Below are 25,692 nucleotides of genomic sequence, written 5' to 3' on the forward strand. Positions count from 1 at the left end.
TTATCACAATTTGAGGAAGTTTGAGTTGAACCAGGACTTGTTTTTCAGATATGCAAGAGGTGAGGGAGAAGGGTGGATGTGTGGCATTAGGTTTGGTAGAGCTGTGTCATCAGTGTAGCAGTGAAAGTGAATGTTGAATTAATGGAAGATATGGCAAAGGGGGAAAAGGTAAGCGATGAAGCGAAGGGAGCCCAAGACGGATCATTTTGAAACACCTGTTGTGACTGCAGAATGATCGGATTTAAAGGATTTGAGCTCTATGAACTGAGTGCGACCTGTGAGGTTTGAGTGAAACCCGTCTAGGGGGGTGTTGATGATGCCAATGGATGAGAGTCTATTGAGGAGGACTGGATGAGAGATGGTTTTAAAAGGCTGCACTCAGGTCAAGGAGGTTGAGAATGGAGAGAAATCCAGAATCAGCTGCAGTGAGGAGGTCGTTAGTGATTTTTAAGAGGGCAGTTTCTGTATTGTGACGGGGGTGAAAACCAGTCTGGAAAGGTTCATACAGGTTTGGTGAAGGTGCAATTGGGATGGGACCCTTTTTTCAAGAATTCTTGAGATCCATTCATCCATTTTCTACCGCTTGTCCCTTTCGAGGTCGCGGGGGGTGCTGGAGCCTATCTCAGCTGCATTCGGGCGGAAGGCGGGGTACACCCTGGACAAGTCGCCACCTCATCGCATGGCCAACACTGATAGACAGACAACATTCACACTCACATTCCAATTTAGTGTTGCCAATCAACCTATCCCCAGGTGCATGTCTTTGGAGGTGGGAGGAAGCCGGAGTACCCAAAGGGAACCCGCACAGTCACGGGGAGAACATGCAAACTCCACACAGAAAGATCCCGAGCCAGGGATTGAACTCAAGACCTTCGTATTGTGAGGCACATGCACTATCCCCTGTACCACCGTGCTGCCCCTTGAATTATTGAGATGAAAGGTAAATTGGAAATGGGACAGAGGTTATTGTAATTGTTGGGATATAAACCGGGTTTCTTCAAAACTGGAAAAACTGCTGCTACTTTAAATAGTGCCGGAACAATACCATATAGACAATTATCCAATAACCGAGCCTGCTCAGTGGCCTTGTGAGTGTCCGCCCTGAGATCGGTAGGTCGTGAGTTCAAAGCCCGGCCGAGTCATACCAAAGACTATAAAAATGGGACCCATTGCCTCCCTGCTTGGCACTCAGCATCAAGGGTTGGAATTGGGGGTGCGACCACCGCTGCTGCTCACCGCTCCCCTAACCTTTCAGGGGGTGGAACAAGGGGATTGGTCAAATGCAGAGGACACATTTCACCAGACCTAGTTTGTGTGTGTGTGACTATCAGTGGTACTTTTAACCGCTGTAAGACAAGACGGACGTGGCAGACGGAGATTTCTGGAAAAGATAAGAACGTCATCAAGGCACACAATGCAAAATGGATTGATCATGTCCCTGAGAACATCGTTTTGGAACACCGCGGACCGTAGTTTGGGTACCCCTGCCTAAAAGCCACTGATGATAAAGACAACTTTTTTGAGTATATCTGTATTACATGTCTGTTTGTGTTTCGCATTCACTGGCTTGGCATCTTACACACCTGTTGTTTCCTATCCGTTATATGGTCCTAAAAGTACAATACACACGGAAGCTATAGAGCAAAATATCCTTGTCTACGATGCAACATGCTTCGAGTTGTACGACAATACTTCCAACCCTACGGTAGGAATAGGAATACCCTGTGGAATCAAGTTCAAAATCAAAGTCCTAATTAGCTGGATTTCTACACTACATGTAACCACAGTGTCAGAGACCTTCGCACCTTAATATCATCTGACATCTCACACGTGTTAAGCCCATGTCATCATGATGCTGATAAAGCATCATAAAGAGAAACAATCTAACACATTTCACATTCTCATTATCACTCACCTACGGAATATGAGGGGGGGGGAGAAGCTGGCTTTAACATAAAAGTACACTACATCCATTTTAACACTGACTACAATAGATTCGTCAAAAGGTCTGTCCGTCTCACTATATCAGAGGAATACAGGACCTTTGACCCCTCGCAGCAGTAGCGGGGACGGCATCTCTGGAGGGTCAATTACCATTTTGCTTTGGCTTGATCTTGTTTGTTTAACTTGACATGGTGGGGAAAAAAAAGACCTGGCATTGACATGGAATGTGCTGCATTAATGTGTTTCATGTTTGGCATTCATCATTGTCACCAAGCCGGAGACGACTGGCGGTGTCACGGGGAAAAAAAAAGGAAGGTGGAAAGAAAGGATGCGGGTTTATGTGCCATAAAAAGCGTCTAATTTAAATTGTACAAAAAAAGTATATACCGTATTTTTCAGAGTATAAGTCGCACCGGAGTATAAGTCGCACCCGCCGAAAATGCATAATAAAAAAGGAAAAAAACATATATAAGTCGCACTGGAGTATAAGTCGCATTTTTTGGGGAAATGTATTTGATAAAACCCAACACCAAGAATCATACTTGCCAACCCTCCCGAATTTTCCGGTAGACTCCCGAAATTCAGCGCCTCTCCCGAAAACCTCCCGGGACAAATATTCTCCCAAAAACCCCACGATTTTCAGGCGGAGCTGGAGGCCACGCCCCCTCCAACTCCATGCGGACCTGAGTGAGGACAGCCTTTTTTCAACTCGAGATAAATTGTATTGTGTTTATCTTACCTAAAAATAAATATATTTATTAATTAAAAAATAAAAAATAAATAAATAATTTTTTTTTTGCTAAAAACATCAAAATTAATTGTATTTTTATTTTTATTTTTCCTGACTCCTTATTACATCCAGCCATAGAATTATACATGAAAATAAACATATTTGAAATAATTAATTTTAAATTATCATAATAATTCATTTAACATGCCAAATTTAATCGTTAAAATAAATGCTTGTTTATCAACAACTTTAGCATTTTATTCATTACATTTTGAAGCTCTCAGAAGTCAAGTTGTTATATTCCTTAATATTTATTTATGCAAGTTTGAAGTATCAATTATCCAAACACAGTTTTGTTTGCATATTTTCAGGATGTATATATATATATATATATATATATGTATGAAATACTTGACTTTGTGAATTCTAGCTGTCAATATACTCCTCCCCTCTTAACCACGCCCCCAACCACGTCCCGCCCCACCCCCGTCCTTGCCTCCCACCCCCCACCCCCCATCCCCCATCTCCCGGAATCGGAGGTCTTAAGGTTGGCTAGTATGCCAATAATAGACATTTGAAAGGCAATTTAAAATAAATAAAGAATAGTGAACAACAGGCTGAATAAGTGTACGTTATATGAGGCATAAATAACCAACTGAGAAGGTGCCTGGTATGTTAACATAACATATTATGGTAAGAGTCATTCAAATAACTATAACATATAGAACATGCTATACGTTTACCAAACAATCTGTCACTCCTAATCGCTAAATCCCATGAAATCTTATACATCTAGTCTCTTACATGAATGAGCTAAATATTATTTGATATTTTACGGTAATGTGTTAATAATTTCACACATAAGTCGCTCCTGAGTATAAGTCACACTAGTTTTCATAGTCAAACTATGAAAAAAACTGCGACTTATAGTCCAAAAAATACGGTATATACTTTTCGCAGTCAAATATATACAATAATTTGTGTTTAATATTTGCAATCAGGTTTTTTTTTTTTACAAGCCTGAAAATGGGTAAATTTAGGTGTTTTTTCTGCTTTAGCTTTTTTTTCCTTTTATACTAACCCAAGGGTCGGCAACCCAAAACGCTGAAAGAGCCATATTGGACTAATAGTACAAAAAACAAATCTGTCTGGAGCCGCAAAAAATTAAAAGCCGTATATATAAGTCTTATAATGAAGGCAACACTATTAGCTATAATAGCCTACTATCAAAATGTGGTGCAGGCTGAAGCAAATTTTCGTTGACAGAAATGTTGAAATTTTGTATTTATTCTACACATTTTTACAACATTAGAAACCATTAGTCAATCAGAGGCTACTCAGAAGGTGAGATAACTCCTGGATATTACTGGCTTTTAATGGCCAAAGGTATATATGTGTGTGTCCAAGTTAAAGGAAGTGGCAGGCGGTCTTCTTTTAATGGATTTATTATTATTTATCAATGTTTGCTGTGGTCTGGAACAACATGACACACAAACAACTATGTGAAATGCAGCCAATATTACATACAGATAATGTGTCATGAGACATGCAAAACTAAATTATATACAAAGAGGATACAATTAAAGGATATTAAATGAGCTCAAATATACCTACAAATGGGGCATAATGATGCAATGTGTACATACAGCTAGCCTAAATAGCATGTTAGCATTGATTAGCTTGCAGTCATGCGCTGACCAAATATGCCTGATTAGCACTCCAACAAGTCAATAACAACAACAACGCTCACCTTTGTGCCTTCACGCACAGCATACAACGTTTGGTGGACAAAATGAGACAAAATAGGAGTGGAAGATTTCACATGTAAACAAACTGTTGTGTCACAGTCCACACCGTGGTGAGTTCAAGAAACGCCGAACATAGTAGGACAAAACGATGTTCACCAAATGCTCTCATCAGTGAAGCATACACACACACATATTAAACAGTGTTGGTTCTAACAATTGGGAAGGTTTGTGTCGTGTTTGTCCTCAAACAAAAAACTGTGTTGGCCCTGTGATGAGGTGGCGACTTGTCCAGGGTATACCCCGCCTTCCGCCCGAATGCAGCTGAGATAGGCTCCAGCACCCCCGGCGACCCCAAAAGGGACAAGCGGTAGAAAATGGATGGATGGATATGAAAATGATGACATGACGATGCTCTTCATAAATGTCCAATTAAATTACTCAACTGTCATTATTATAATGTATTATTTACAAAGCATATTCCATATTTTCCAGATTATAAGACGCTACATTTTTTCAACTGTTTGATCCCTGCGGCTTATAAAACGGTGTGGCTAATTTAATGGATTTTTCTTCGCTATCGGCGATAATGTTTTGTCGTCAACAAATAGTTTTCACATTACACCGACCGAGACACTGAAAAGGTGTGTTATTGTGTTTGTGTATGGCACCATCTTTTGAACGTGTTTGCTCACTGCAGGGACTGCTGTTGGAAAATGTAGTTCCCTATTGATGTACATTTTTTTTTTAAATCTTTTTATTTGTATTTTTTTTTAATTTTTTAATTTTTTATTTTTGTGTGGCATCGGGCGGATTTCGCTTTCTGTTAGGCAGGCCAGGCCTGTGTGATCCGGCCTTGCGCTGTAGGGTATGTGTTGGTGACTTGATGCCGTGGCAGGTCTGGTGTGGGTCCTCTGTCTTGAATGTTTGGGCGGTGGTGTGGGTGTGTTTGGATTGAGGGGTGGAGTCTTTTAGTGGGGGAGGTGTTGATGTCTCTTGTTTGCGTGTTGGCGTTCGGGCTGACTGGCGAGCTAGTGCTGGCTGTTGTTGCAAAGTTGAAAAGCCAGCATCTGTGATGGTTTGGGGGTGTATTAGTGCCCAAGGCATGGGTAACTTACACATCTGTGAAGGCACCATTAATGCTGAAAGGTACATACAGGTTTTGGAACAACATATGTTGCCATCAAAGCAACGTCTTTTTCATGGACGCCCCTGCTTATTTCAGCTAGACAATGGAAAGACACATTCTGCAACGTGGCTTCGTAGTAAACAACTGCGGGTACTAGACTGGCCTGCCTGTAGTCTCGACCTGCACTGTTGAATAACTTAAGCTGTACATCAAGCAAAAATGGGAAATAATTCCACCTGAAAAGCTTCAAAAATTGGTCTCTTTAGTTCCCAAGCGTTTACTGAGTGTTGTTAAAAGGAAAGGCCATGTAACACAGTGGTAAAAATGCCCCTGTGTCAACTTTTTTGCAATGTGTTGCTGCCATTAAGTTCTAAGTTAATGATTATTTGCAAAAAAAAAAACATGTTTCTCAGTTCGAACATTAAGTATCTTGTCTTTGCAGTCTATTCAATTGAATATAATTTGAACAGGATTAGCAATTCATTATATTCTGTTTTTATTTGCCATTTACACAACGTGCCAACTTCACTGGTTTTCATCTATGTATGTGTATAAATATACATACATATACGTATATATATATACGTATATATGCATATATAGACATATACAGTATACATTCTAGGATTGTCTCCATACCAACATTTTGGGACCAGTACGGTACCTAATGTATTTAGATACTTTTTGATACTTTTCTAAATAAAGGCGACCACAAAAAAATGGGATTATTGGCTTTTTTTAAACAAAAAATCTTACGGTACATTAAACATATGTTTGCATTTAAATAACAATTTTGAGTTAAAAAAAAATAGTGAACATACTAGACAACTTGTCTTTTTGTAGTAAGTAAGCAAACAAAGACCTCTAATTTAGCTGCTGACGTATGCAGTAACATATTGTGTCATTTATCATTCTATTATTTTGTCAAAATTGTGAGGGACAAATGGTAGAAAACTGAATTAATCTACCTGTTAATTTACAGTAATATCTGGTTTATTTTATGTTTTAACATGTTCTATCTACACTTCTGTTAAAATGTATTAAACACTTTTTATTTGGTTGTTTGGATGCTTTACATTACTTTTGGATGATACCACACATTTGGGTATTGATTTGATAACAAGTAGTTACAGGATCATACATTGGTCATTTTTAAAGTCCTCATGTGTCCAGGGACATATTTCCTGAGTTTATGAACATAGATTTAAAAAAAAATGAAAATGGATTTTGTGACAATAAATAATATCATTGTAATCGTTCTAGTATTGACTAGATACACTCTTGTACTTAGTATTATTACAGTGGATGACGGGTGTAGATCCTACAGATATAATCCTTGTGAGAAATGTACTTTATTTGTTACCATGGGGGCGAGGATTAGTGATTTAGAAGTAGCTAAAACCCTGTCGACTGCGGCTGGACGTTAGCCGCTAGCTGGCTTGCCATGTCTTAAAGCACCTCTTGTAGAGCAGCGTTTCGGTGTTATAGCATCACCTTTATCTTTAGTTTTCAAGCCAAAATGCATCCGTTCTCCCTTTTCTGTCTACACACTGTGTCTGCGTGTAAGTACTCCGTGCGTGTGCGTTGCCGAACATGCTGCTCTGCTCGTAAAACCAGCAATGTCACAACATGACGACGACGACCCGTCGTCATGCCCTTAAAACAAAAAGGGAATTGGTATTATTCAGAGGCAGTATAGTACCAATTTTGATACATTAGTACCGCGGTACTTTATCAGTACGGTTATACCGTACAGCCCTAATCGATACATAAATACATACACATATATATATATATATATATATATATATATATATATACACATTAGAAAAAAAAAAGGAAATAAATCTCCTGAAGAGCAGGGAAACCTGCGAAACAGGCTTGTAGGGATGAAATAGCCTCTGTTTTTTCTATCTATCTATCTATCTATATATATATATATATATAAATATATATATATGTGTGTGTATATATATGTGTATGTATATATATATTATATATATATGTGTATATATATATATATATATATATATATATATATATATATATATATATATATATATATATATATGTATGTATATATATATATGTGTATATATATATATATATATATATATATATGTATATATACGTGTATATATATGTATGTATACATATATGTATGTATACATACAAACAAACCCCTTTTCCATATGAGTTGGTAAATTGTGTTAGATGTAAATATAAACGGAATACAATGATTTGCAAATCCTTTTCAACCCATATTCAATTGAATGCACTACAAAGACAAGATATTTGATGTTCAAACTCATAAACTTTATTTTTTTTTTGCAAATCATAATTAACTTAGAATTTCATGGCTGCAACACGTGCCAAAGTAGTTGGGAAAGGGCATGTTCACCACTGTGTTACATGGCCTTTCCTTTTAACAACACTCAGTAAACGTTTGGGAACTGAGGAGACACATTTTTTAAGCTTCTCAGGTGGAATTCTTTCCCATTCTTGCTTGATGTACAGCTTAAGTTGTTCAACAGTCCGGGGGTCTCCATTGTGGTATTTTAGGCTTCATAATGCGCCACACGTTTTCAATGTGAGACAGGTCTGGACTACAGGCAGGCCAGTCTAGTACCCGCACTCTTTTACTATGAAGCCACGTTGACGTAACACGTGGCTTGGCATTGTCTTGCTGAAATAAGCAGGGGCGTCCAAGGTAACATTGCTTGGATGGCAGCATATGTTGCTCCAAAATCTGTATGTACCTTTCAGCATTAATGGTGCCTTCACAGATGTGTAAGTCACCCATGTCTTGGGCACTAATACACCCCCATGCCATCACAGATGCTGGCTTTCCAACTTTGCACGTATAACAATCCGGATGGTTCTTTTCCTCTTTGGTCCGGAGGACACGATGTCCACAGTTTCCAAAAACAATTTGAAATGTGGACTCGTCAGACCACAGAACACTTTTCCACTTTGTATCAGTCCATCTTAGATGAGCTCAGGCCCAGCGAAGCCGACAGCGTTTCTGGGTGTTGTTGATAAATGGTTTTCGCCTTGCATAGGAGAGTTTTAACTTGCACTTACAGATGTAGCGACCAACTGTAGTTACTGACAGTGGGTTTCTGAAGTGTTCCTGAGCCCATGTGGTGATGTTGGGAAATTGTGTTAGATGTAAATATAAACGGAATACAATGATTTGCAAATCATTTTCAACCCATATTCAGTTGAATATGCTACAAAGACAACATATTTGATGTTCAAACTGATAAACTTTTTTTTTTTTTTTTAAATAATCATTAACTTTAGAATTTGATGCCAGCAACACGTGACAAAGAAGTTGGGAAAGGTGGCAATAAATACTGATAAAGTTGAGGAATGCTCATCAAACACTTATTTGGAACATCCCACAGGTGAACAGGCAAATTGGGAACAGGTGGGTGCCATGATTGAGTATAAAAGTAGATTCCATGAAATGCTCAGTCATTCACAAACCAGTATGGGGCGAGGGTCACCACTTTGTCAACAAATGCGTGAGCAAATTGTTGAACAGTTTAAGAAAAACCTTTCTCAACCAGCTATTGCAAGGAATTTAGGGATTTCACCGTCTACGGTCCGTAATATCATCAAAGGGTTCAGAGAATCTGGAGAAATGACTGCACGTAAGCAGCTAAGCCCGTGACCTTCGATCCCTCAGGCTGTACTGCATCAACAAGCGACATCAGTGTGTAAAGGATATCACCACATGGGCTCAGGAACACTTCAGAAACCCACTCTTAGTAACTACAGTTGGTCGCTACATCTTTAAGTACAAATTAAAGGCGAAAACCGTTTATCAACAACACCCAGAAACGCCGTCGGCTTCGCTGGGCCTGAGCTCATCTAAGATGGACTGATACAAAGTGAAAAAGTGTTCTGTGGTCTGACGAGTCCACATTTCAAATTGTTTTTGGAAACTGTGGACGTCGTGTCTTCTGGACCAAAGAGGAAAAGAACCATCCGGATTGTTATAGGCGCAAAGTGTAAAAGGCAGCATGTGTGATGGTATGGGGGTGTATTAGTGCCCAAGACATGGGTAACTTACACATCTGTGAAGGCGCCATTAATACTGAAAGGTACATACAGGTTTTGGAGCAACATATGTTGCCATCTAAGCAACGTTACCATGGACGCCCCTGCTTATTTCAGCAAGACAATGCCAAGCCACGTGTTACATCAACGTGGCTTCATAGTAAAAGAGTGCGGGTACTAAACTGGCCTGCCTGTTGTCCAGACCTGTCTCCCATTGAAAATGTGTGGCACTTTATGAAGCCTAAAATACCACAACGGAGACCCTCGGACTGTTGAACAACTTAAGCTGTACATCAAGCAAGAATGGGAAAGAATTCCACCTGAGAAGCTTAAAAAATGTGTCTCCTCAGTTCCCAAACGTTTACTGAGTGTTGTTAAAAGGAAAGGCCATGTAACACAGTGGTGAACATGCCCTTTTCCAACTACTTTGGCACATGTTGCAGCCATGAAATTCTAAGTTAATTATTATTTGCAAAAACATAACATAAAAAATAAAAATAAAAAAAATAAAGTTTATGAGTTTGAACATCAAATATCTTGTCTTTGTAGTGCATTCAATTGAATATGGATTGAAAAGGCTTTGCAAATCATTGTGTTCTGTTTATATTTACATCTAACACAATTTCCCAACTCATTTTGGAAACGGGGTTTGTACATTCCACAGGTCTTGGACTTGGGGATCGTCAAACAAGTGTTTTGATTTGAAGGGTACCAATAATAATAAACAGTTAGATCCCAACAGTTTCGTTCAATGTCCATTATTTCCGATTTCCTCAAATCGACAATGAACAAGTGCCTTTCGAATGCATGTTATAGGACGAACTGATCTTGCAGATGATTCTAAGGCAAGGCCAGTTTTAGTTGAAAACTTCTCTGAGGTGTTGCGTATTGGGAGTGCACTGAAAACTATCAGGTCCACGTCTGGGCTGCACCTCCTCTGACTTCTTGTGCAGAGAATGACAGGAAGGGCAAGGTTTGAGCTGGGCTCAGCAGAATCTTGCTGTATCACAAGTGCTGCAAGGTAGAGAGTGCTGATAATAGGGCAACGCAAACACGACTCCCGACAGGAATAGCAAGATCAAAACAATGCCTATTTAGTGCTCGCGCAGGCAGCGTGAATGGCTTTTGTGTGGCGCTTATTATTGCAATCTCAGTGTAGCAACGGTACAGAGCAAATCTCTGTAATTAACCTATGGTAATGACAAAAGCCAATTTATGGCTCTTAAAGATCAAATGTATTTGGGTTAATGTGAGGTCAATCTAATGCATGTGCGGGAATACCAGAGCTGGAATTGAAGTAGCGGGTTGGGGAGAGGCATTTTGGGATAACTGCCACTGTCACAAACATCTAGAACAGTGGTTCTCAACCTTTTTTCAGTGATGTACCCCCTGTGAAATGTTTTTTAATTCAAGTACCCCCTAATCAGAGCAAAGCATTTTTAGTTGAAAAAAAGAGATAAAGAATTAAAATACAGCACTATGTCATCAGTTTCTGATTTATTAAATTGTATAACAGTGCAAAATATGGCTCATTTGTAGTGGTCTTTCTTGAAATATTTGGAAAAAAAGATAGGTTTTTATTTATATTTATAAAGGATTTATGAATTGTTGCTATTTTTAGAATATTAAAAAAAAATCTCACGTACCCCTTGGCATACCTTCAAGTACCCCCAGGGGTACGCGTACCCCCATTTGAGAACCACTGATCTAGAATAAATAGACAGGACTAAACAAGATGATATTAGGTCTGATATGTTAAAACATATACATTACTTTGGAACTAACCGTTTTAATGTGTAATTAAGTAAACAAAATAAACACATCTTGACGTTTGATGCTAATGACATTAATCAGTCCAAAGTGTGAAGTGAAGTGAATTAAAGTGCACACCATGGGAAATATAACAAAAGTAGTCTCTTTCAGAGGTTGGCGGAGCAAAGGCCAGGACGCACACAGCGTGGCAAAACTAGTCCTCTCAAAACAAGGTGGCTAGGAAAACAAAAACACAACGAGGTCAATATTACAGGAATATGCGAAGGCAACATACCAGGGAAGCAGAATCAAGGTAGCACATGTCAGAGCGGAGTTCAGGAACAATAACCGGCAGGGACCAGCTGGTGGAGACGCGCTTAAATGCTACCGGGAAGTGATTAGCAGCAGGTGTGCCTCGTTGGGGACAAAAGACTGGGGAAAGAAACTGACAAACCAATAGAGAAGACAACAAACACAACAAATAATAATGATAATCATAATAATTAGCTTTATTGTCTCCGAGGAGAAATTGGTCTTAGACATCAAGATAACCTGCTCAGTGGCCTTGTGGTTAGAGTGTCCGCCCTGAGATTGGTAGGTCGTGAGTTCAATCCCCGGCCGAATCATACCAAAGACTATAAAAATGGGACCCATTACCTCCCTGCTTGGCACTCAGCATCAAGGGTTAGAATTGGGGGTTAAATCACCAAATAATTCCCGGGCGCGTCCACCGCTGCTGCTCACTGCTCATCTCTGGGGATTTGCCAAATGCAGAGGATAATTTCACCGCACCTAGTGAGTGTGTGTGACTATCAGTGGTACTTTAACTGTAACTTAACACAACGTTTTACGTACATACATAAAGTTTATTCGACAATGCAGTGACGACAGTGAACAGTGCGCAAGTATATCAGTTAGTTATGAGATCACACATTGCACACCTTCCGTATTGCACTATCCCAATATTGCACACCTTATTATTGCATCCGGTTATTACAGTAATTTTCTGTTAAGTGCTTTGATTGCCAGTGGGACAAAGGAAAATCTATACCTGTTGCTGTTCTGTACCATTTACCATTTGGCATCAACACAATTTCACTATGATTACCACGGGTAATCACGGGTGATTTTAAGACCCTGCTTCCTGCTTGTCGAATAAGGGAACCAGGGGGCTGCATGCCAATTATTTTACCAGCCCTCTTGATAAGGTTTTGAAGTTGGGTTTTGAGTTTGACAGACAGATTTCCAAACCATTCGGAGATGCCATAACGAATGACAGATTCAATCCAATGTAGTGTAGTACAATGGTTTCACAGTCTCATTTCTATTCACAGTACATTCGTTCAAACATTAAAATTCAGTGAAAGGTTTCCAGGTTTTAGAACATGTAGTTATGCCAAAAACTGCAATCTTAGAGTCCACTGTTAAATCTTGTCCAGCATTATGAGACAGCACCTGAAATATTTGCATCCAGCAGTGTTGGGTTGGATACTGAAAACCAGTAAATAGTTACAGTTACTAGTTACTTTATTTCAAAAGTAACTCAGTTACTAACTCAGTTACTTACACCAAAAAGTAATGCGTTACTGTGAAAAGTAACTATTTAGTTACTTCTTTTTTTTTTCCTTTTTTTTTTTTTAAGGCTCCCATTAATGCTCTTTTAGCCTTCATGTCAGTACTGTTATTGCATACTTGCCAACCCTCCCGGATTTTCCGGAAGACTCCCGAAATTCAGAGCCTCTCCTGAAAACCTCCCGGGACACATTTTCTCCCGAAAATCTCCCAAAATTCAGCATGGACCTGAGTCCGCTTTCCCACAATATAAACAGCGTACCAGCCCAATCACGTTATAACTGTAGAATGATGGAGGGCGAGTTCTTGGTTTCTTATGTGGGTTTATTGTTAGGCAGTTTCATTAACGTCCTCCCAGCGCGGCAACAACACACAACAACAGCAGTCACGTTTTCGTCTACCGTAAAGCAGTTCGTCTGCCTTAAACAGCAATGTTGTGACACTCTTAAACAGGACGATACTGCCATCTTGTGCATTTGATGAAAGCACTTTTGTGCGTGCCACACATCAATGCATCATCAGAGAGGGTGTTCAGCATGGTTAGAAAAATAGTGACAGAGAATAGAACAAGGATGGACAATTCAACCCTTAACTCAACAATGAGTAGATGAGTGTTATGTGTGTGTATATGTGTAAATAAATGAACACTGAAATTCAAGTATTTATTTTATATATATATATATATATATATATATATATATATATATGTATATATATATATATATATATATATATATATATATATTTATAGCTAGAATTCACTGAAAGTCAAGTATTTCTTGTATATATGTTTATATGTGTATATATATATATATATATATATATATATATATATATATATATATATATATATATATATATATATATATATATATGAAATACTTGACTTAATACTTCTTATATATATATATATATATATATATATATATATATATATATATATATATATATATATATATATAATATTTCTTATATAAGTCAAGTATTTCATATATATATATATATATATATATATATATATATATATATGAAATACTTGACTTGGTGAATTGTAGCTGTAAATATACTCCTCCCCTCTTAACCACGCCCCCAACCACGCCCCGCCCCCCGCCCCTCCCGAAATCAGAGGTCTCAAGGTTGGCAAGTATGTGTTATTGCACTAGAGAATAATACAATGTGTTGACCAACTTGACATGCATTTGCATCACTGAACTCTGCTAAGCAATGTGCTCTCCATGCAACACACAAAGACAAAGATATGTTTCAAAGGGCCAATTTATTTCAGGCCAGAACAAATTGACAAAACTATTTTAAATAGCTGCATCATAATGGCACTTTAACTTTAAGTAAATAGGATCTTTGATCCAAGACACAACTTACATTTAACTAAAATGTTATTTTCTTTGTGTTCGACAAAAGAAAAGTATTGAGAATGTCTCAATGTTAAGAAACTCGACTTCTGGCTTCACCATGATGTCTTGTTGGTTGTTATGAGAGTAGCGTATGTGTGTGTGTGTGTGTGTGTGTGTGTGTGTGTGTGTGTGTGTGTGTGTGTGTGTGTGTGTGTGTGTGTGTGTGTGTGTGTGTGTGTGTGGGGCCCTTTAAGATATGACAGCATGTGAGGTGAGTGACGTCAGTGAGTGAGTGGGCGAGAGAGGTGAGGGACCGGCGACAGTGAGTGCGTGCAGGTGCTCTAGCTTGGTGAATGGCTGCGTCCAATAAAATCACAAAGTTGCAACAAACCGCCGGCCTCGTCATTCACCCTCAGCTGTAAAGACCCACTTCCGGGTAAAGTGAAGGTTGTTAGCCCCGAAGTACATAGGCCCTGGAGGAACGTCTCCCCTGCGCCCCTCAACTACAGTCTGGGAGCCCCCCCCGTCCCAGCCCCACACACACAAATCACGCCTCTTCTCTGCACGCCTCTTCTTTTCCTTGTGACACACAAGGAAGACACCGCAGCGCTGCAATAAAACACACTCAGATCTTCTGTTTCTAGCTGATACTACATAAAAAATAACGTAAAATAACGCAGTAACGCATCATGTAGTAACGGTAACTGAGTTACTGAATATAAAAAATAACGCGTTAGATTACTAGTTACCGCCGAAACTAACGGCGTTACTTTGTAAAGCGTTAGTCCCAACACTGGCATCCAGTAGTTGCTAAGGCTGGGGCATGACCACATCGTGTGACCCTCTGTAGCTGGGCTATGGTTGAACCTGAGGCAGGCATGGTCCAGCCCAGGATACATTTCTGTCAGTTTTTCTCTTGTGTAATGGAGACAGCGAAGTGAAGTACTTTGAACTGGATTAGACCATGTTGAATACACATGGAGAAAATATGAATATGAGGCAGGATTTCAACTCCTCATTAGACAGACTAATACCAATATCGTTTTTCCCAGGCAGATTTTGACTTCTCCCATTGATGAAGTTTAATTTCAAGCATCAATTTGTAAAAAAAAAAAAAACGGAGACAAGTTTTTTTGCTGAACGGGCCCATGTCTAGAATACTATCCACCTATATAGATCTTGAACTTCTGCCTCCGTTTTAGATGACTTTATATACTCTGTGGACCAAGACGTCGAGTAATCGCTCGACATACATGGCGGACAATAACTGATACAGTCTGCTTTGCCAGTACAAATGCATTCGCTGTTTTTCGTAGTCTTCCCTCGTCGGTCATGTAATACAAAGTAAAAGCTACCTTTTTTTATCACATCTACGGGAGCCCGCATTCTTGTTGACTCTCCTTTGACAAATGGACAAAGTTTTTCACTAAGTAGAATCACAGCTGACCTAGATATTTGAACGTTCTCTTGCCATTCCTCTAAAAAAACACACTCGTTGACAAACTTATGCCACCAAGCTGCCGTTCTTCCAGGCTTTATCCAAAACCGTCGCTCAACATTGATATGTTGCCGTCTGAGATGTGTTGTATCGAAATTATAATCGCGCGTTTCCTTCTCTTAAGGTATGCAATTGTGATTTCCACAAGCGTCTGTACATGTACAAACCCCGTTTCCATATGAGTTGGGAAATTGTGTTAGATGTAAACATAAACGGAATACAATAATTTGCAAATCATTTTCAACCCATATTCAGTTGAATATGCTACAAAGACAACATATTTGATGTTCAAACTGATAAACTTTTTTTTTTGCAAATAATCATTAACTTTAGAATTTGATGCCAGCAACACGTGACAAAGAAGTTGGGAAAGGTGGCAATAAATACTGATAAAGTTGAGGAATGCTCATCAAACACTTATTTGGAACGTCCCACAGGTGAACAGGCAAATTGGGAACAGGTGGGTGCCATGATTGGGTATAAAAGCAGCTTCCATGAAATGCTCAGTCATTCACAAACAAGGATGGGGCGAGGGTCACCACTTTGTCAACAAATGCGTGAGCAAATTGTTGAACAGTTTAAGAAAAACCGTTCTCAACCAGCTATTGCAAGGAATTGAGGGATTTCACCATCTACAGTCCATAATATCATCAAAGGCTTCAGAGAATCTGGAGAAATCACTGCACGTAAGCAGCGAAGCCCGTGACCTTCGATCCCTCAGGGTGTACTGCATCAACAAACGACATCAGTGTGTAAAGGATATCACCACATGGGCTCAGGAACACTTCAGAAACCCACTTTCAGTAACTACAGTTGGTCGCTACATCTGTAAGTGCAAGTTAAAACTCCTATGCAAGGCGAAAACCGTTCATCGACAACACCCAGAAATGCCATCGGCTTCGCTGGGCCTGAGCTCATCTAAGATGGACTGATACAAAGTGGAAAAGTGTTCTGTGATCTGACGAGTCCACATTTCAAATTGTTTTTGGAAACTGTGGACGTCGTGTCCTCCGGACCAAAGAGGAAAAGAACCATTCGGATTGTTATTGGCGCAAAGTTGAAAAGCCAGTGTGACACTTACAATTAGTAGTCACAATTGTTTTGTAAAATGAATGTGTAAATAGAGTATCCTAATTTAGTTCGAGGTATTTTCATATCTAAAGTCACAGTTTAAGTGTATGTTTCCAAGCTGAATGCCACAAGACATGTTGTTCCGCCACGCCAGCAGAGGGAGCACTCCTATAGGAAAGGAGGAAAATGGGAGGTGCTTGTTAGTACTTCCGTGTCTCAGTCAGGTCACACCCTGAGATGACAACGCAATCAAGCACTTTGTGTCTCGTTTTTATTCCTATAAAACAGGTCGGTAAAGTGTGATAATATTAACACATTTGTCTCCAAGCAATTATAAGCGTTTCTGAAAATAGAAATATCGAAGTATGTTGTTAAAAGTGTGTATTTTTGATGAAATTTGTTATGTTCAATAAGCGATGTCTCCCTTTGTGTGCGAGCGCGTGGTTGGGCGGGAATGGCGGCGGCAGTGGAGACTTGTTAAAGATAAACTGTGATTGTTAAGAAGTATTATAGGTATAGTCAGGTAACAATTTGTGTAATTGTAATTGATTTATAATGACAAAAAAGCGTTCAAGAAAGCAGCAATATTAAAAAGAAGCAATGTCAGGATACAGTACAAACATGTAAAATGAAGATGTTCATTAAAGTAACAGTACCGCTCCGCTACGTGATGCTTTTACACAAGAAATATAGTGTTGGGGTATGTAACGATCAATCCTCCATGGTTTTGTGGATTTGTTTTATCATTTCAAAAGTAAAGATGTAATTGTTTAACAATGTGAATGAAAAATGGGGAATTGAAATTACATTATTGAAACTATTTGAAAGTGATTAAAAGCACAATAGAAATGCAAATGAGAGTAAAGAAGTCAAGAAATGTTTAATAAAAAACAGTCAGGTCACACCCTGAGATGACAACGCAATCAAGCACTTTGTGTCTCGTTTTTATTCCTATAAAACAGGACACACCACATCGAACACTGGGACCAGGCTACTCAGTGCGAGGCCTGTAACAGAATTCTGGAGGCACCGCTGGGATCGGCATCCGACAAAAGAAGATGCTGATCTCCTAATCTACGAATCCAAGGCAGACGTGACGGCAGAAGCAAGTTGAAGCAGTGTGCGACTGAGGCAGCAACAGGACCAACGCGTGTGAGAGGGACCTTCGCTGGAGGAGTGCAGCACCGCTTGCCCGAGACAACAAAGCTACAGTCTGTCGTTGAGTAACACAATCAACATGGGAGAACGTGTACGTAAAGAGCTGACGTGGGAGGTAAAGAAAATACTCCACGAGTTGACAGCACAAGAACTTTTTGAAATTATTGAGGACATCACACCGGTATCAGATGTTGATTCTTCTGGGGTAATTAAGGGTGATGAAGAGAGTTGTTTTGACTATATATGTACTTACTTAAATTGTAGGACACTACTAGAGTCAGAAGACCAAGGTATTTCATGCTTGCTATCTCTAAGAGATACGATTAATGACATCAGAGCCAGTCGTTTCGCCGAAGTCCGTCACGCTAAGCAAACAGAAAGTGTTATCATTAACCCACCACCCTTACAACTGACAACTATGCAACAGGGACAGAGGGACAACAGTGATGACACATTGCCACATGTTTCCGCTGATTCACAAGCACTCGAGTACCAAATATTAATGGCCAATTATGAGTCTTTGGGGAGAAAGATATCTGAATATGAAACACAGAAGACACGCACGTATAACGCAACACATATGTACGACTCCACAAACATGCCTACTTTGACTGATACACGGCAAGCTCATACCGCCATGCACACACCCACCTCAGCTGGTACCCAAACACTACATCAAGCCGCTTCTCACGCTCGCCCTAGTAGTATGGTTCCTTTACGAGAAATACCCCTACTTCAGCGTAGAGAATTTAAAGTTCACGGGGGTCAGGTGGGGGACAGTGTGTCAGATATTAGCTACCATGGACTTTGTAAACAGATAGATGAGGGGCTCAAAGCAAGTTACTCTGAAGGTGAAATCATCCAGGGCATCTTCCGTATTGTCAGACCCGGACAGTTCAAAGATATGCTAGTTAACAAGGATGATTTAACACTCTGTGAACTCAGAAGCTTTTTGCGCTCCCACTTAAGTGGAAAAAGTGGAAGTGAGTTGTTCCAGGAGTTAATGAGCACCCGGCAGCTTGAGACTGAAAGTCCCCAACAGTTCCTGTACAGGATGATTGGACTAAAACAAAAAGTGCTGTTTGCATCTAGACAAGGTAATATGGACATTGAGTATGAACCTCGTACAGTGCAGAATGTGTTTTTGCGCACTATTCTCCAGGGTCTCCTACCCAAATTTAGTGACATTCGCACCGAACTTAAACCAATGTTGTCCGACTATGCTGTGTCAGATGAAGCACTAATTCGGCATGTGAGCCAGGTGTGCAGTGAAGAGAGTGAGAGGCAGCGAAGACTTGCTCACGGATCTCGTCAAAAGGTAACACATGCTCACAGTGCCCAACTTGAGACTGATAAGGACATGGAAAAAACATTACAGCATAAGACAAAGAATAAAAGCAATGTGATAGAGGAACTTAGTTCCAAAGTTGATGCCCTGACAAAACTGGTTGAGTCTCTCACAGCTAACCAAACGTTAGAACAACCCTGTAGATGCACAAATGCCAGACCAAGGCCAAGGCAAACAGCAAGACAATATAGCTGCCCCAAGTGTGCTGAAGAAGGCACAAGCCCATGTCACCATTGTTTTCTATGTGGGGAGGTCGGGCACAGAGCTGTTGGCTGTCTCAAGAGGCCTCGTGTCCAGAGTGCTAACCAACCCCCTGCTGATGTCCACACCATAATGAACAGCAGCCCCTGGAGCCCTACAGAGGTGAAGCCACCAGGGGAGAGACCGGCACATGTAAGAAACATTGGAATGTCCTCTCTTCAGTCCAAAGATACTGAGGTGCGTGAACAAGTAGCCCAGTTAGTAGGGAAGAAATGCAGGGTCAAGTGCAACATTAACAATTTTACAGTTGAATGTTTGCTTGACACAGGTGCTCAAGTGAGTCTTCTTGATCGTAAGTGGGTAAAAACTTACCTTCCCGACCATAAGCCACGCCCATTAGCAGATCTCATAGGGCGTAAACCTCTAAGTGTGCTCGCAGTGAATGGTGAGCCCTTGCCGTATGACGGTTGGGTGGGAGTGAATGTGAGTCTCCCTGATAATAGCGACCCAAACCTATCAATACAGGTACCCTTCTTAGTAAGTAGTGTGCCCATGGACCGCCCCCTTATTGGTTTTAACGTAATTGAATGCTTGATAATGGGACCGAAGGGTGAGTCTGACTTCATATCAGCCCTTGTGACCCTCCTACGTGGAGCCTTAAGCATTGAGAATGACAAAGCAATAGCACTTGTCAGTCTGATTCAGACACATGCCTCTCATGATAGTGATGTCAGACATGGTATGCTTAAAGTGGGATTTCATGATGTTGTTATTCCAGCCGGTGCGGTTAGACAAGTAAAGTGCAGGATTCCACCTATGTTTGACACATCAAACCCCCTGGTGCTCTTTGAACCCAATGAAAATAACCCACAGTTACAGCAGCTTGATGTCGGTGACAGTCTCTTGGAGATCAACCACGCAAAAGTACCCTGCTTGAGAATCCCCATAGGCAACCACAACAAGCATGAGGTCACATTATCCTGTAAAACAATATTAGGCAGCATTGAGCCTGTTGTCAAGATAGTATCAACTGACGAACCACAGCTGACTGAAACAAAAGTTCCTTTTGAGTCCCCAAATGCTGTGTCTCAAAACACCAAACAGGATACAAGATCTTGTGTGGTGGAGCCATGGGACCCACCTGTAAACATTGACCACCTGACAGAGGAACAACAGGAAATAGCCAAACAACTCTTGCAAGAGGAGGCAGGAGCATTTGCTCGAGATGACAATGACATGGGGTGTATCAAAAGTTTAGAAATGTCGATTGCACTTAAAGACAATACCCCTGTTCAAAAATCTTATGCATCCATTCCGAAACCCTTGTACAAGGAGGTCAAGGAGTATATTGAGGATCTCCTTGCTAAAGGATGGATTGTTAAGTCTAAATCCCCCTACTCCGCACCAGTCATTTGCGTGCGTAAAAAGGATGGGACACTTAGACTATGTATTGACTATCGCCTTCTGAACCATCGCACAGTCCCTGACCGCCATCCCCTTCCCAGGATCCAAGATCTCACAGACACCCTGGGGGGGTATACTTGGTTCTCCATCTTAGATCAGGGAAAGGCATACCATCAAGGGTTTATTGCAGAAGGTTCACGTCATCTGACCGCCTTTATCACCCCATGGGGTCTATTTGAGTGGGTACGCATACCATTCGGCCTGACAAATGCGCCAGCCGCATTTCAGCGCAGTATGGAGGAAATGCTTGCACCCCTGAGGGATGAGTGTTGCATCCCGTACCTGGATGACATATTGTGTTTTGCAAAGACCTTTGAAGATCACATTGAAGTGCTCAGGAAAGTTTTGAGAGCCCTGCAGACGCATGGAGTGAAACTCAGGCCCACAAAATGTGACCTTTTTAAAAATGAAGTGCGGTACGTCGGTCGCTTGGTGTCAGCCGAAGGCGTGCGCATTGACCCCAAAGACTTGGAAGCTGTGTATGCCTTGAAGAATGACCCTCCGACTACAATCGGAGATGTAAGAAGGATTGTAGGCTTTTTGAGCTACTACAGGTCCTATATACAGGATTTCTCCAGAATGGCAAGCCCTATTTATGAACTCCTCCAACCAGGGAGAAGTTTGAGACAACCATTGCTGAATAGATCAGGGGCTCAAAAAGGAAAAGGTGCTCAATTGCCATCCAAAACCCCAATTGAATGGACCAGGACGCATCAAGAAGCCTTATGCAAGCTGATTGACCAGTTGGTAGAGCCACCTGTGCTGGCATATCCTGATTTTGAACTGCCTTACATAGTCCACACAGACGCTTCTGACAAGGGACTTGGAGCGGTTCTTTATCAGAGACAGAATGGAATGCTCAGAGTGGTTGCGTATGGATCAAGGACTCTCACACCAGCTGAGAAAAACTACAGACTACACTCAGGCAAGTTAGAATTCCTCGCCCTCAAATGGTCAGTATGCGAAAAGTTTAGGGATTATTTGTATTATGCCCCACACTTTACTATCTACACTGACAATAACCCTTTAACTTATGTCATGAGCACTGCTAAATTAAATGCAGTTGGCCACAGGTGGGTGGGTGAACTGTCAGATTTTAGATTTGATATACGGTACAGACCAGGCAAAATAAATGTTGACGCTGATACACTCTCACGTTGCCCCCTAGATATCAACAAATATGTCAGTGAGTGTACACAGGAATTGACCAGGGAAGTTGTTACCACGACATGGGGAGGGTGCAGAGCAGGCGAAAGGGGAGATGTAGCCTGGATAGCTGCTTTGGCTCTGGCCCAGGGTGACCAGCTTGAACCCAAGACCAAAGAAACATTGACACCATTTAGTCTCACTGAACTCCAACAGGCCCAGCAAAAGGACCCAGTGATTGGAAATATTCTACGATTGAAAGAGTCAAATGCAACACTAACTGACAGCATGAAGCAAAGTCAGCAAGGGTTAGGCAGAAAAGTAATGCATGAGTGGACAAGGCTGCACATCGAAGATGGAATCCTCTATCGTAGAGTCGCAGAGCGACGTCAACTAGTTTTACCTGCTAGTCTCAAAGCATTGGTTCTCAAGCACTTACATGACGACATGGGTCACGTAGGCACTGAAAGAGTCCTAAGTTTAGCAAGACAGAGGTTCTATTGGCCTTACATGAGGCGAGAGATTGAGACATATGTTACCAGACAATGCCAGTGCATAAAACAAAAAAAACCTGTGACACACGTACGAGCCCCAATGAGTAGCATAACAACCAACTCTCCACTGGAGCTTGTCTCAATTGACTATTTGCATTTAGAACAGAGTAGAGGAGGCTACCAATATATCCTAGTGGTAGTTGATCACTTTACCAGATTTGCACAATGTTATGCGACCCGTAATAAGTCAGGGAAAACTGCGGCAGAGAAAATCTTTAATGATTATATCCCCAGATTTGGCTATCCCTTGAAACTGCATCATGACCAAGGGCGCGAATTTGAAAATAATTTATTCCGAACGCTACAGCAACTGAGCGGAGTGGGACATTCCCGGACGACCCCATACCACCCTCAGGGTAATCCGGCCGAGCGCTTTAACCGCACAGTGCTGCAAATGTTGCGAACCCTGAGTGAGGAGAAGAAGGAAAAGTGGAAAGATTACATACCCCAGATTGTCAGTGCATACAACAGCACACGTCATGAAGCAACTGGTTACTCACCTTTCTTCTTGCTTTTCGGGCGTCATCCACGATTGCCGATAGACCTGCTCCTCAGGATGACTCACCAGGAGGAACCGCAGACAACCAAAAGGTATGCCGAGAAATGGGCAGAACGCATGACCGAAGCTTACAGGATAGCTTCAGAAAACAGCAAAAAGTCAAGTGCCCGCGGTAAGAAGTACTACGACAAGCATGCGAAAGGAGTAGTGTTGCAACCGGGAGATCGAGTGCTGGTGCGCAATCTAAGTGAAAGAGGTGGCCCTGGAAAGTTAAGGTCCTATTGGGAAAACAGCACTTATGTTGTGAAAGACCAGGTTGGTGACAATCCCGTGTACAGGGTAGTTTCGGAAAAAGATGGCAGCAAGTCACGCATTTTGCATCGTAATTTATTGCATCTTATTAATGACCTACCTGTCAACCTACCAGTAGAGGAAGAGAGAGGAAAGAAGGTACCAGAAAGGAGACCAAGAACAACTCACATAAATATTCCACCTGATTCAAACAGTGACACAGGCTCTGATGATGATGGCAGTTCTAGCTATTATGAGCTAAGATATAACTTTTGTACAGAAGACAGACCAGACGTGGAACCCTCCTTGGTCCCCAAAATTCAATCAGGCCCGCTGGAGCTCAGCCAAATCGCCAACCAAGGACCAACTTTGAGGAAAAGGGACTCAGCAAATAGGAGACATGCACCCATGAATGGGACAGAAGGACCAGGAAAGAGAGATCATTTACGGGACAATGATGAACATATTTTGGAGGACATCAGTGATGGGGATATAGAGGGATATGAGGGAACTAAAGGATATGAACCCAGAAATCTACCTGTCATGGAAGAGGGATGTGAACGAGAGCAGTCTTTTTCGCAAGACGAACAAGCGCAACTGAGCCCCACTCCTGACGCTGAGGTACCACCCCCAAGAAGGTCCACTAGAAATAGGCAACCGGCATCTCGATTTACTTATGATACCCTTGGTCAGCCTTCTTTTCATGTGCCCTCAGTAGTTAACAGTGCAGAGGTGTATGCAGGCCCCTCAATGGTTGCCTGGAGTATTCTAGGACACCCGTTGCTTCCCTATCCCGTGCCATCCCAATTTTTCAACCCGTCATTCTGTTCACCAAACGTGTACACCATACAAACATCTCCGCACATGCCAATGTACGTCTCATAAGGCACCTACATAGATGTACAGAGTTTGTGATAGTTGTATTTTGAAGTTGTGAAATGTCGGGAGTCATTCCTTTTTTTGTTGGGGTGTGTTGTGACACTTACAATTAGTAGTCACAATTGTTTTGTAAAATGAATGTGTAAATAGAGTATCCTAATTTAGTTCGAGGTATTTTCATATCTAAAGTCACAGTTTAAGTGTATGTTTCCAAGCTGAATGCCACAAGACATGTTGTTCCGCCACGCCAGCAGAGGGAGCACTCCTATAGGAAAGGAGGAAAATGGGAGGTGCTTGTTAGTACTTCCGTGTCTCAGTCAGGTCACACCCTGAGATGACAACGCAATCAAGCACTTTGTGTCTCGTTTTTATTCCTATAAAACAGGTCGGTAAAGTGTGATAATATTAACACATTTGTCTCCAAGCAATTATAAGCGTTTCTGAAAATAGAAATATCGAAGTATGTTGTTAAAAGTGTGTATTTTTGATGAAATTTGTTATGTTCAATAAGCGATGTCTCCCTTTGTGTGCGAGCGCGTGGTTGGGCGGGAATGGCGGCGGCAGTGGAGACTTGTTAAAGATAAACTGTGATTGTTAAGAAGTATTATAGGTATAGTCAGGTAACAATTTGTGTAATTGTAATTGATTTATAATGACAAAAAAGCGTTCAAGAAAGCAGCAATATTAAAAAGAAGCAATGTCAGGATACAGTACAAACATGTAAAATGAAGATGTTCATTAAAGTAACAGTACCGCTCCGCTACGTGATGCTTTTACACAAGAAATATAGTGTTGGGGTATGTAACGATCAATCCTCCATGGTTTTGTGGATTTGTTTTATCATTTCAAAAGTAAAGATGTAATTGTTTAACAATGTGAATGAAAAATGGGGAATTGAAATTACATTATTGAAACTATTTGAAAGTGATTAAAAGCACAATAGAAATGCAAATGAGAGTAAAGAAGTCAAGAAATGTTTAATAAAAAAGAGTCAGGTCACACCCTGAGATGACAACGCAATCAAGCACTTTGTGTCTCGTTTTTATTCCTATAAAACAGGACACACCACATCGAACACTGGGACCAGGCTACTCAGTGCGAGGCCTGTAACACCAGCATCTGTGATGGTATGGGGGTGTATTAGTGCCCAAGACATGGGTAACTTACACATCTGTGAAGGCACTATTAATGCTGAAAGGTACATACAGGTTTTGGAGCAACATATGTTGCCATCCAAGCAACGTTACCATGGACGCCCCTGCTTATTTCAGCAAGACAATGCCAAGCCACG

The 25,692-nt window shown here is 40.9% G+C and overlaps 1 protein-coding gene and 1 long non-coding RNA gene across 3 annotated transcripts in view; both read left to right on the forward strand.

Annotated features, from left to right (window-relative positions):
- The window catches only part of LOC133613229 (uncharacterized), a 173,957-nt gene that overhangs the window by 88,233 nt on the left and 60,032 nt on the right, over nt 1-25,692 (forward strand). The gene's annotated exons all lie outside the window — the stretch shown is intronic.
- LOC133613762 (uncharacterized) lies at nt 16,871-25,410 on the forward strand. Its single transcript, XM_061971536.2, has 2 exons — nt 16,871-17,384; nt 17,760-25,410. Exon 2 carries the CDS (start codon nt 18,099-18,101, stop codon nt 24,405-24,407), a length of 6,309 nt encoding a protein of 2,102 aa, XP_061827520.1. The 5' UTR covers nt 16,871-17,384; nt 17,760-18,098; the 3' UTR covers nt 24,408-25,410.

Source organism: Nerophis lumbriciformis, linkage group LG13 (assembly GCF_033978685.3).
Source record: "Nerophis lumbriciformis linkage group LG13, RoL_Nlum_v2.1, whole genome shotgun sequence".
Taxonomy (NCBI): domain Eukaryota; kingdom Metazoa; phylum Chordata; class Actinopteri; order Syngnathiformes; family Syngnathidae; genus Nerophis; species Nerophis lumbriciformis.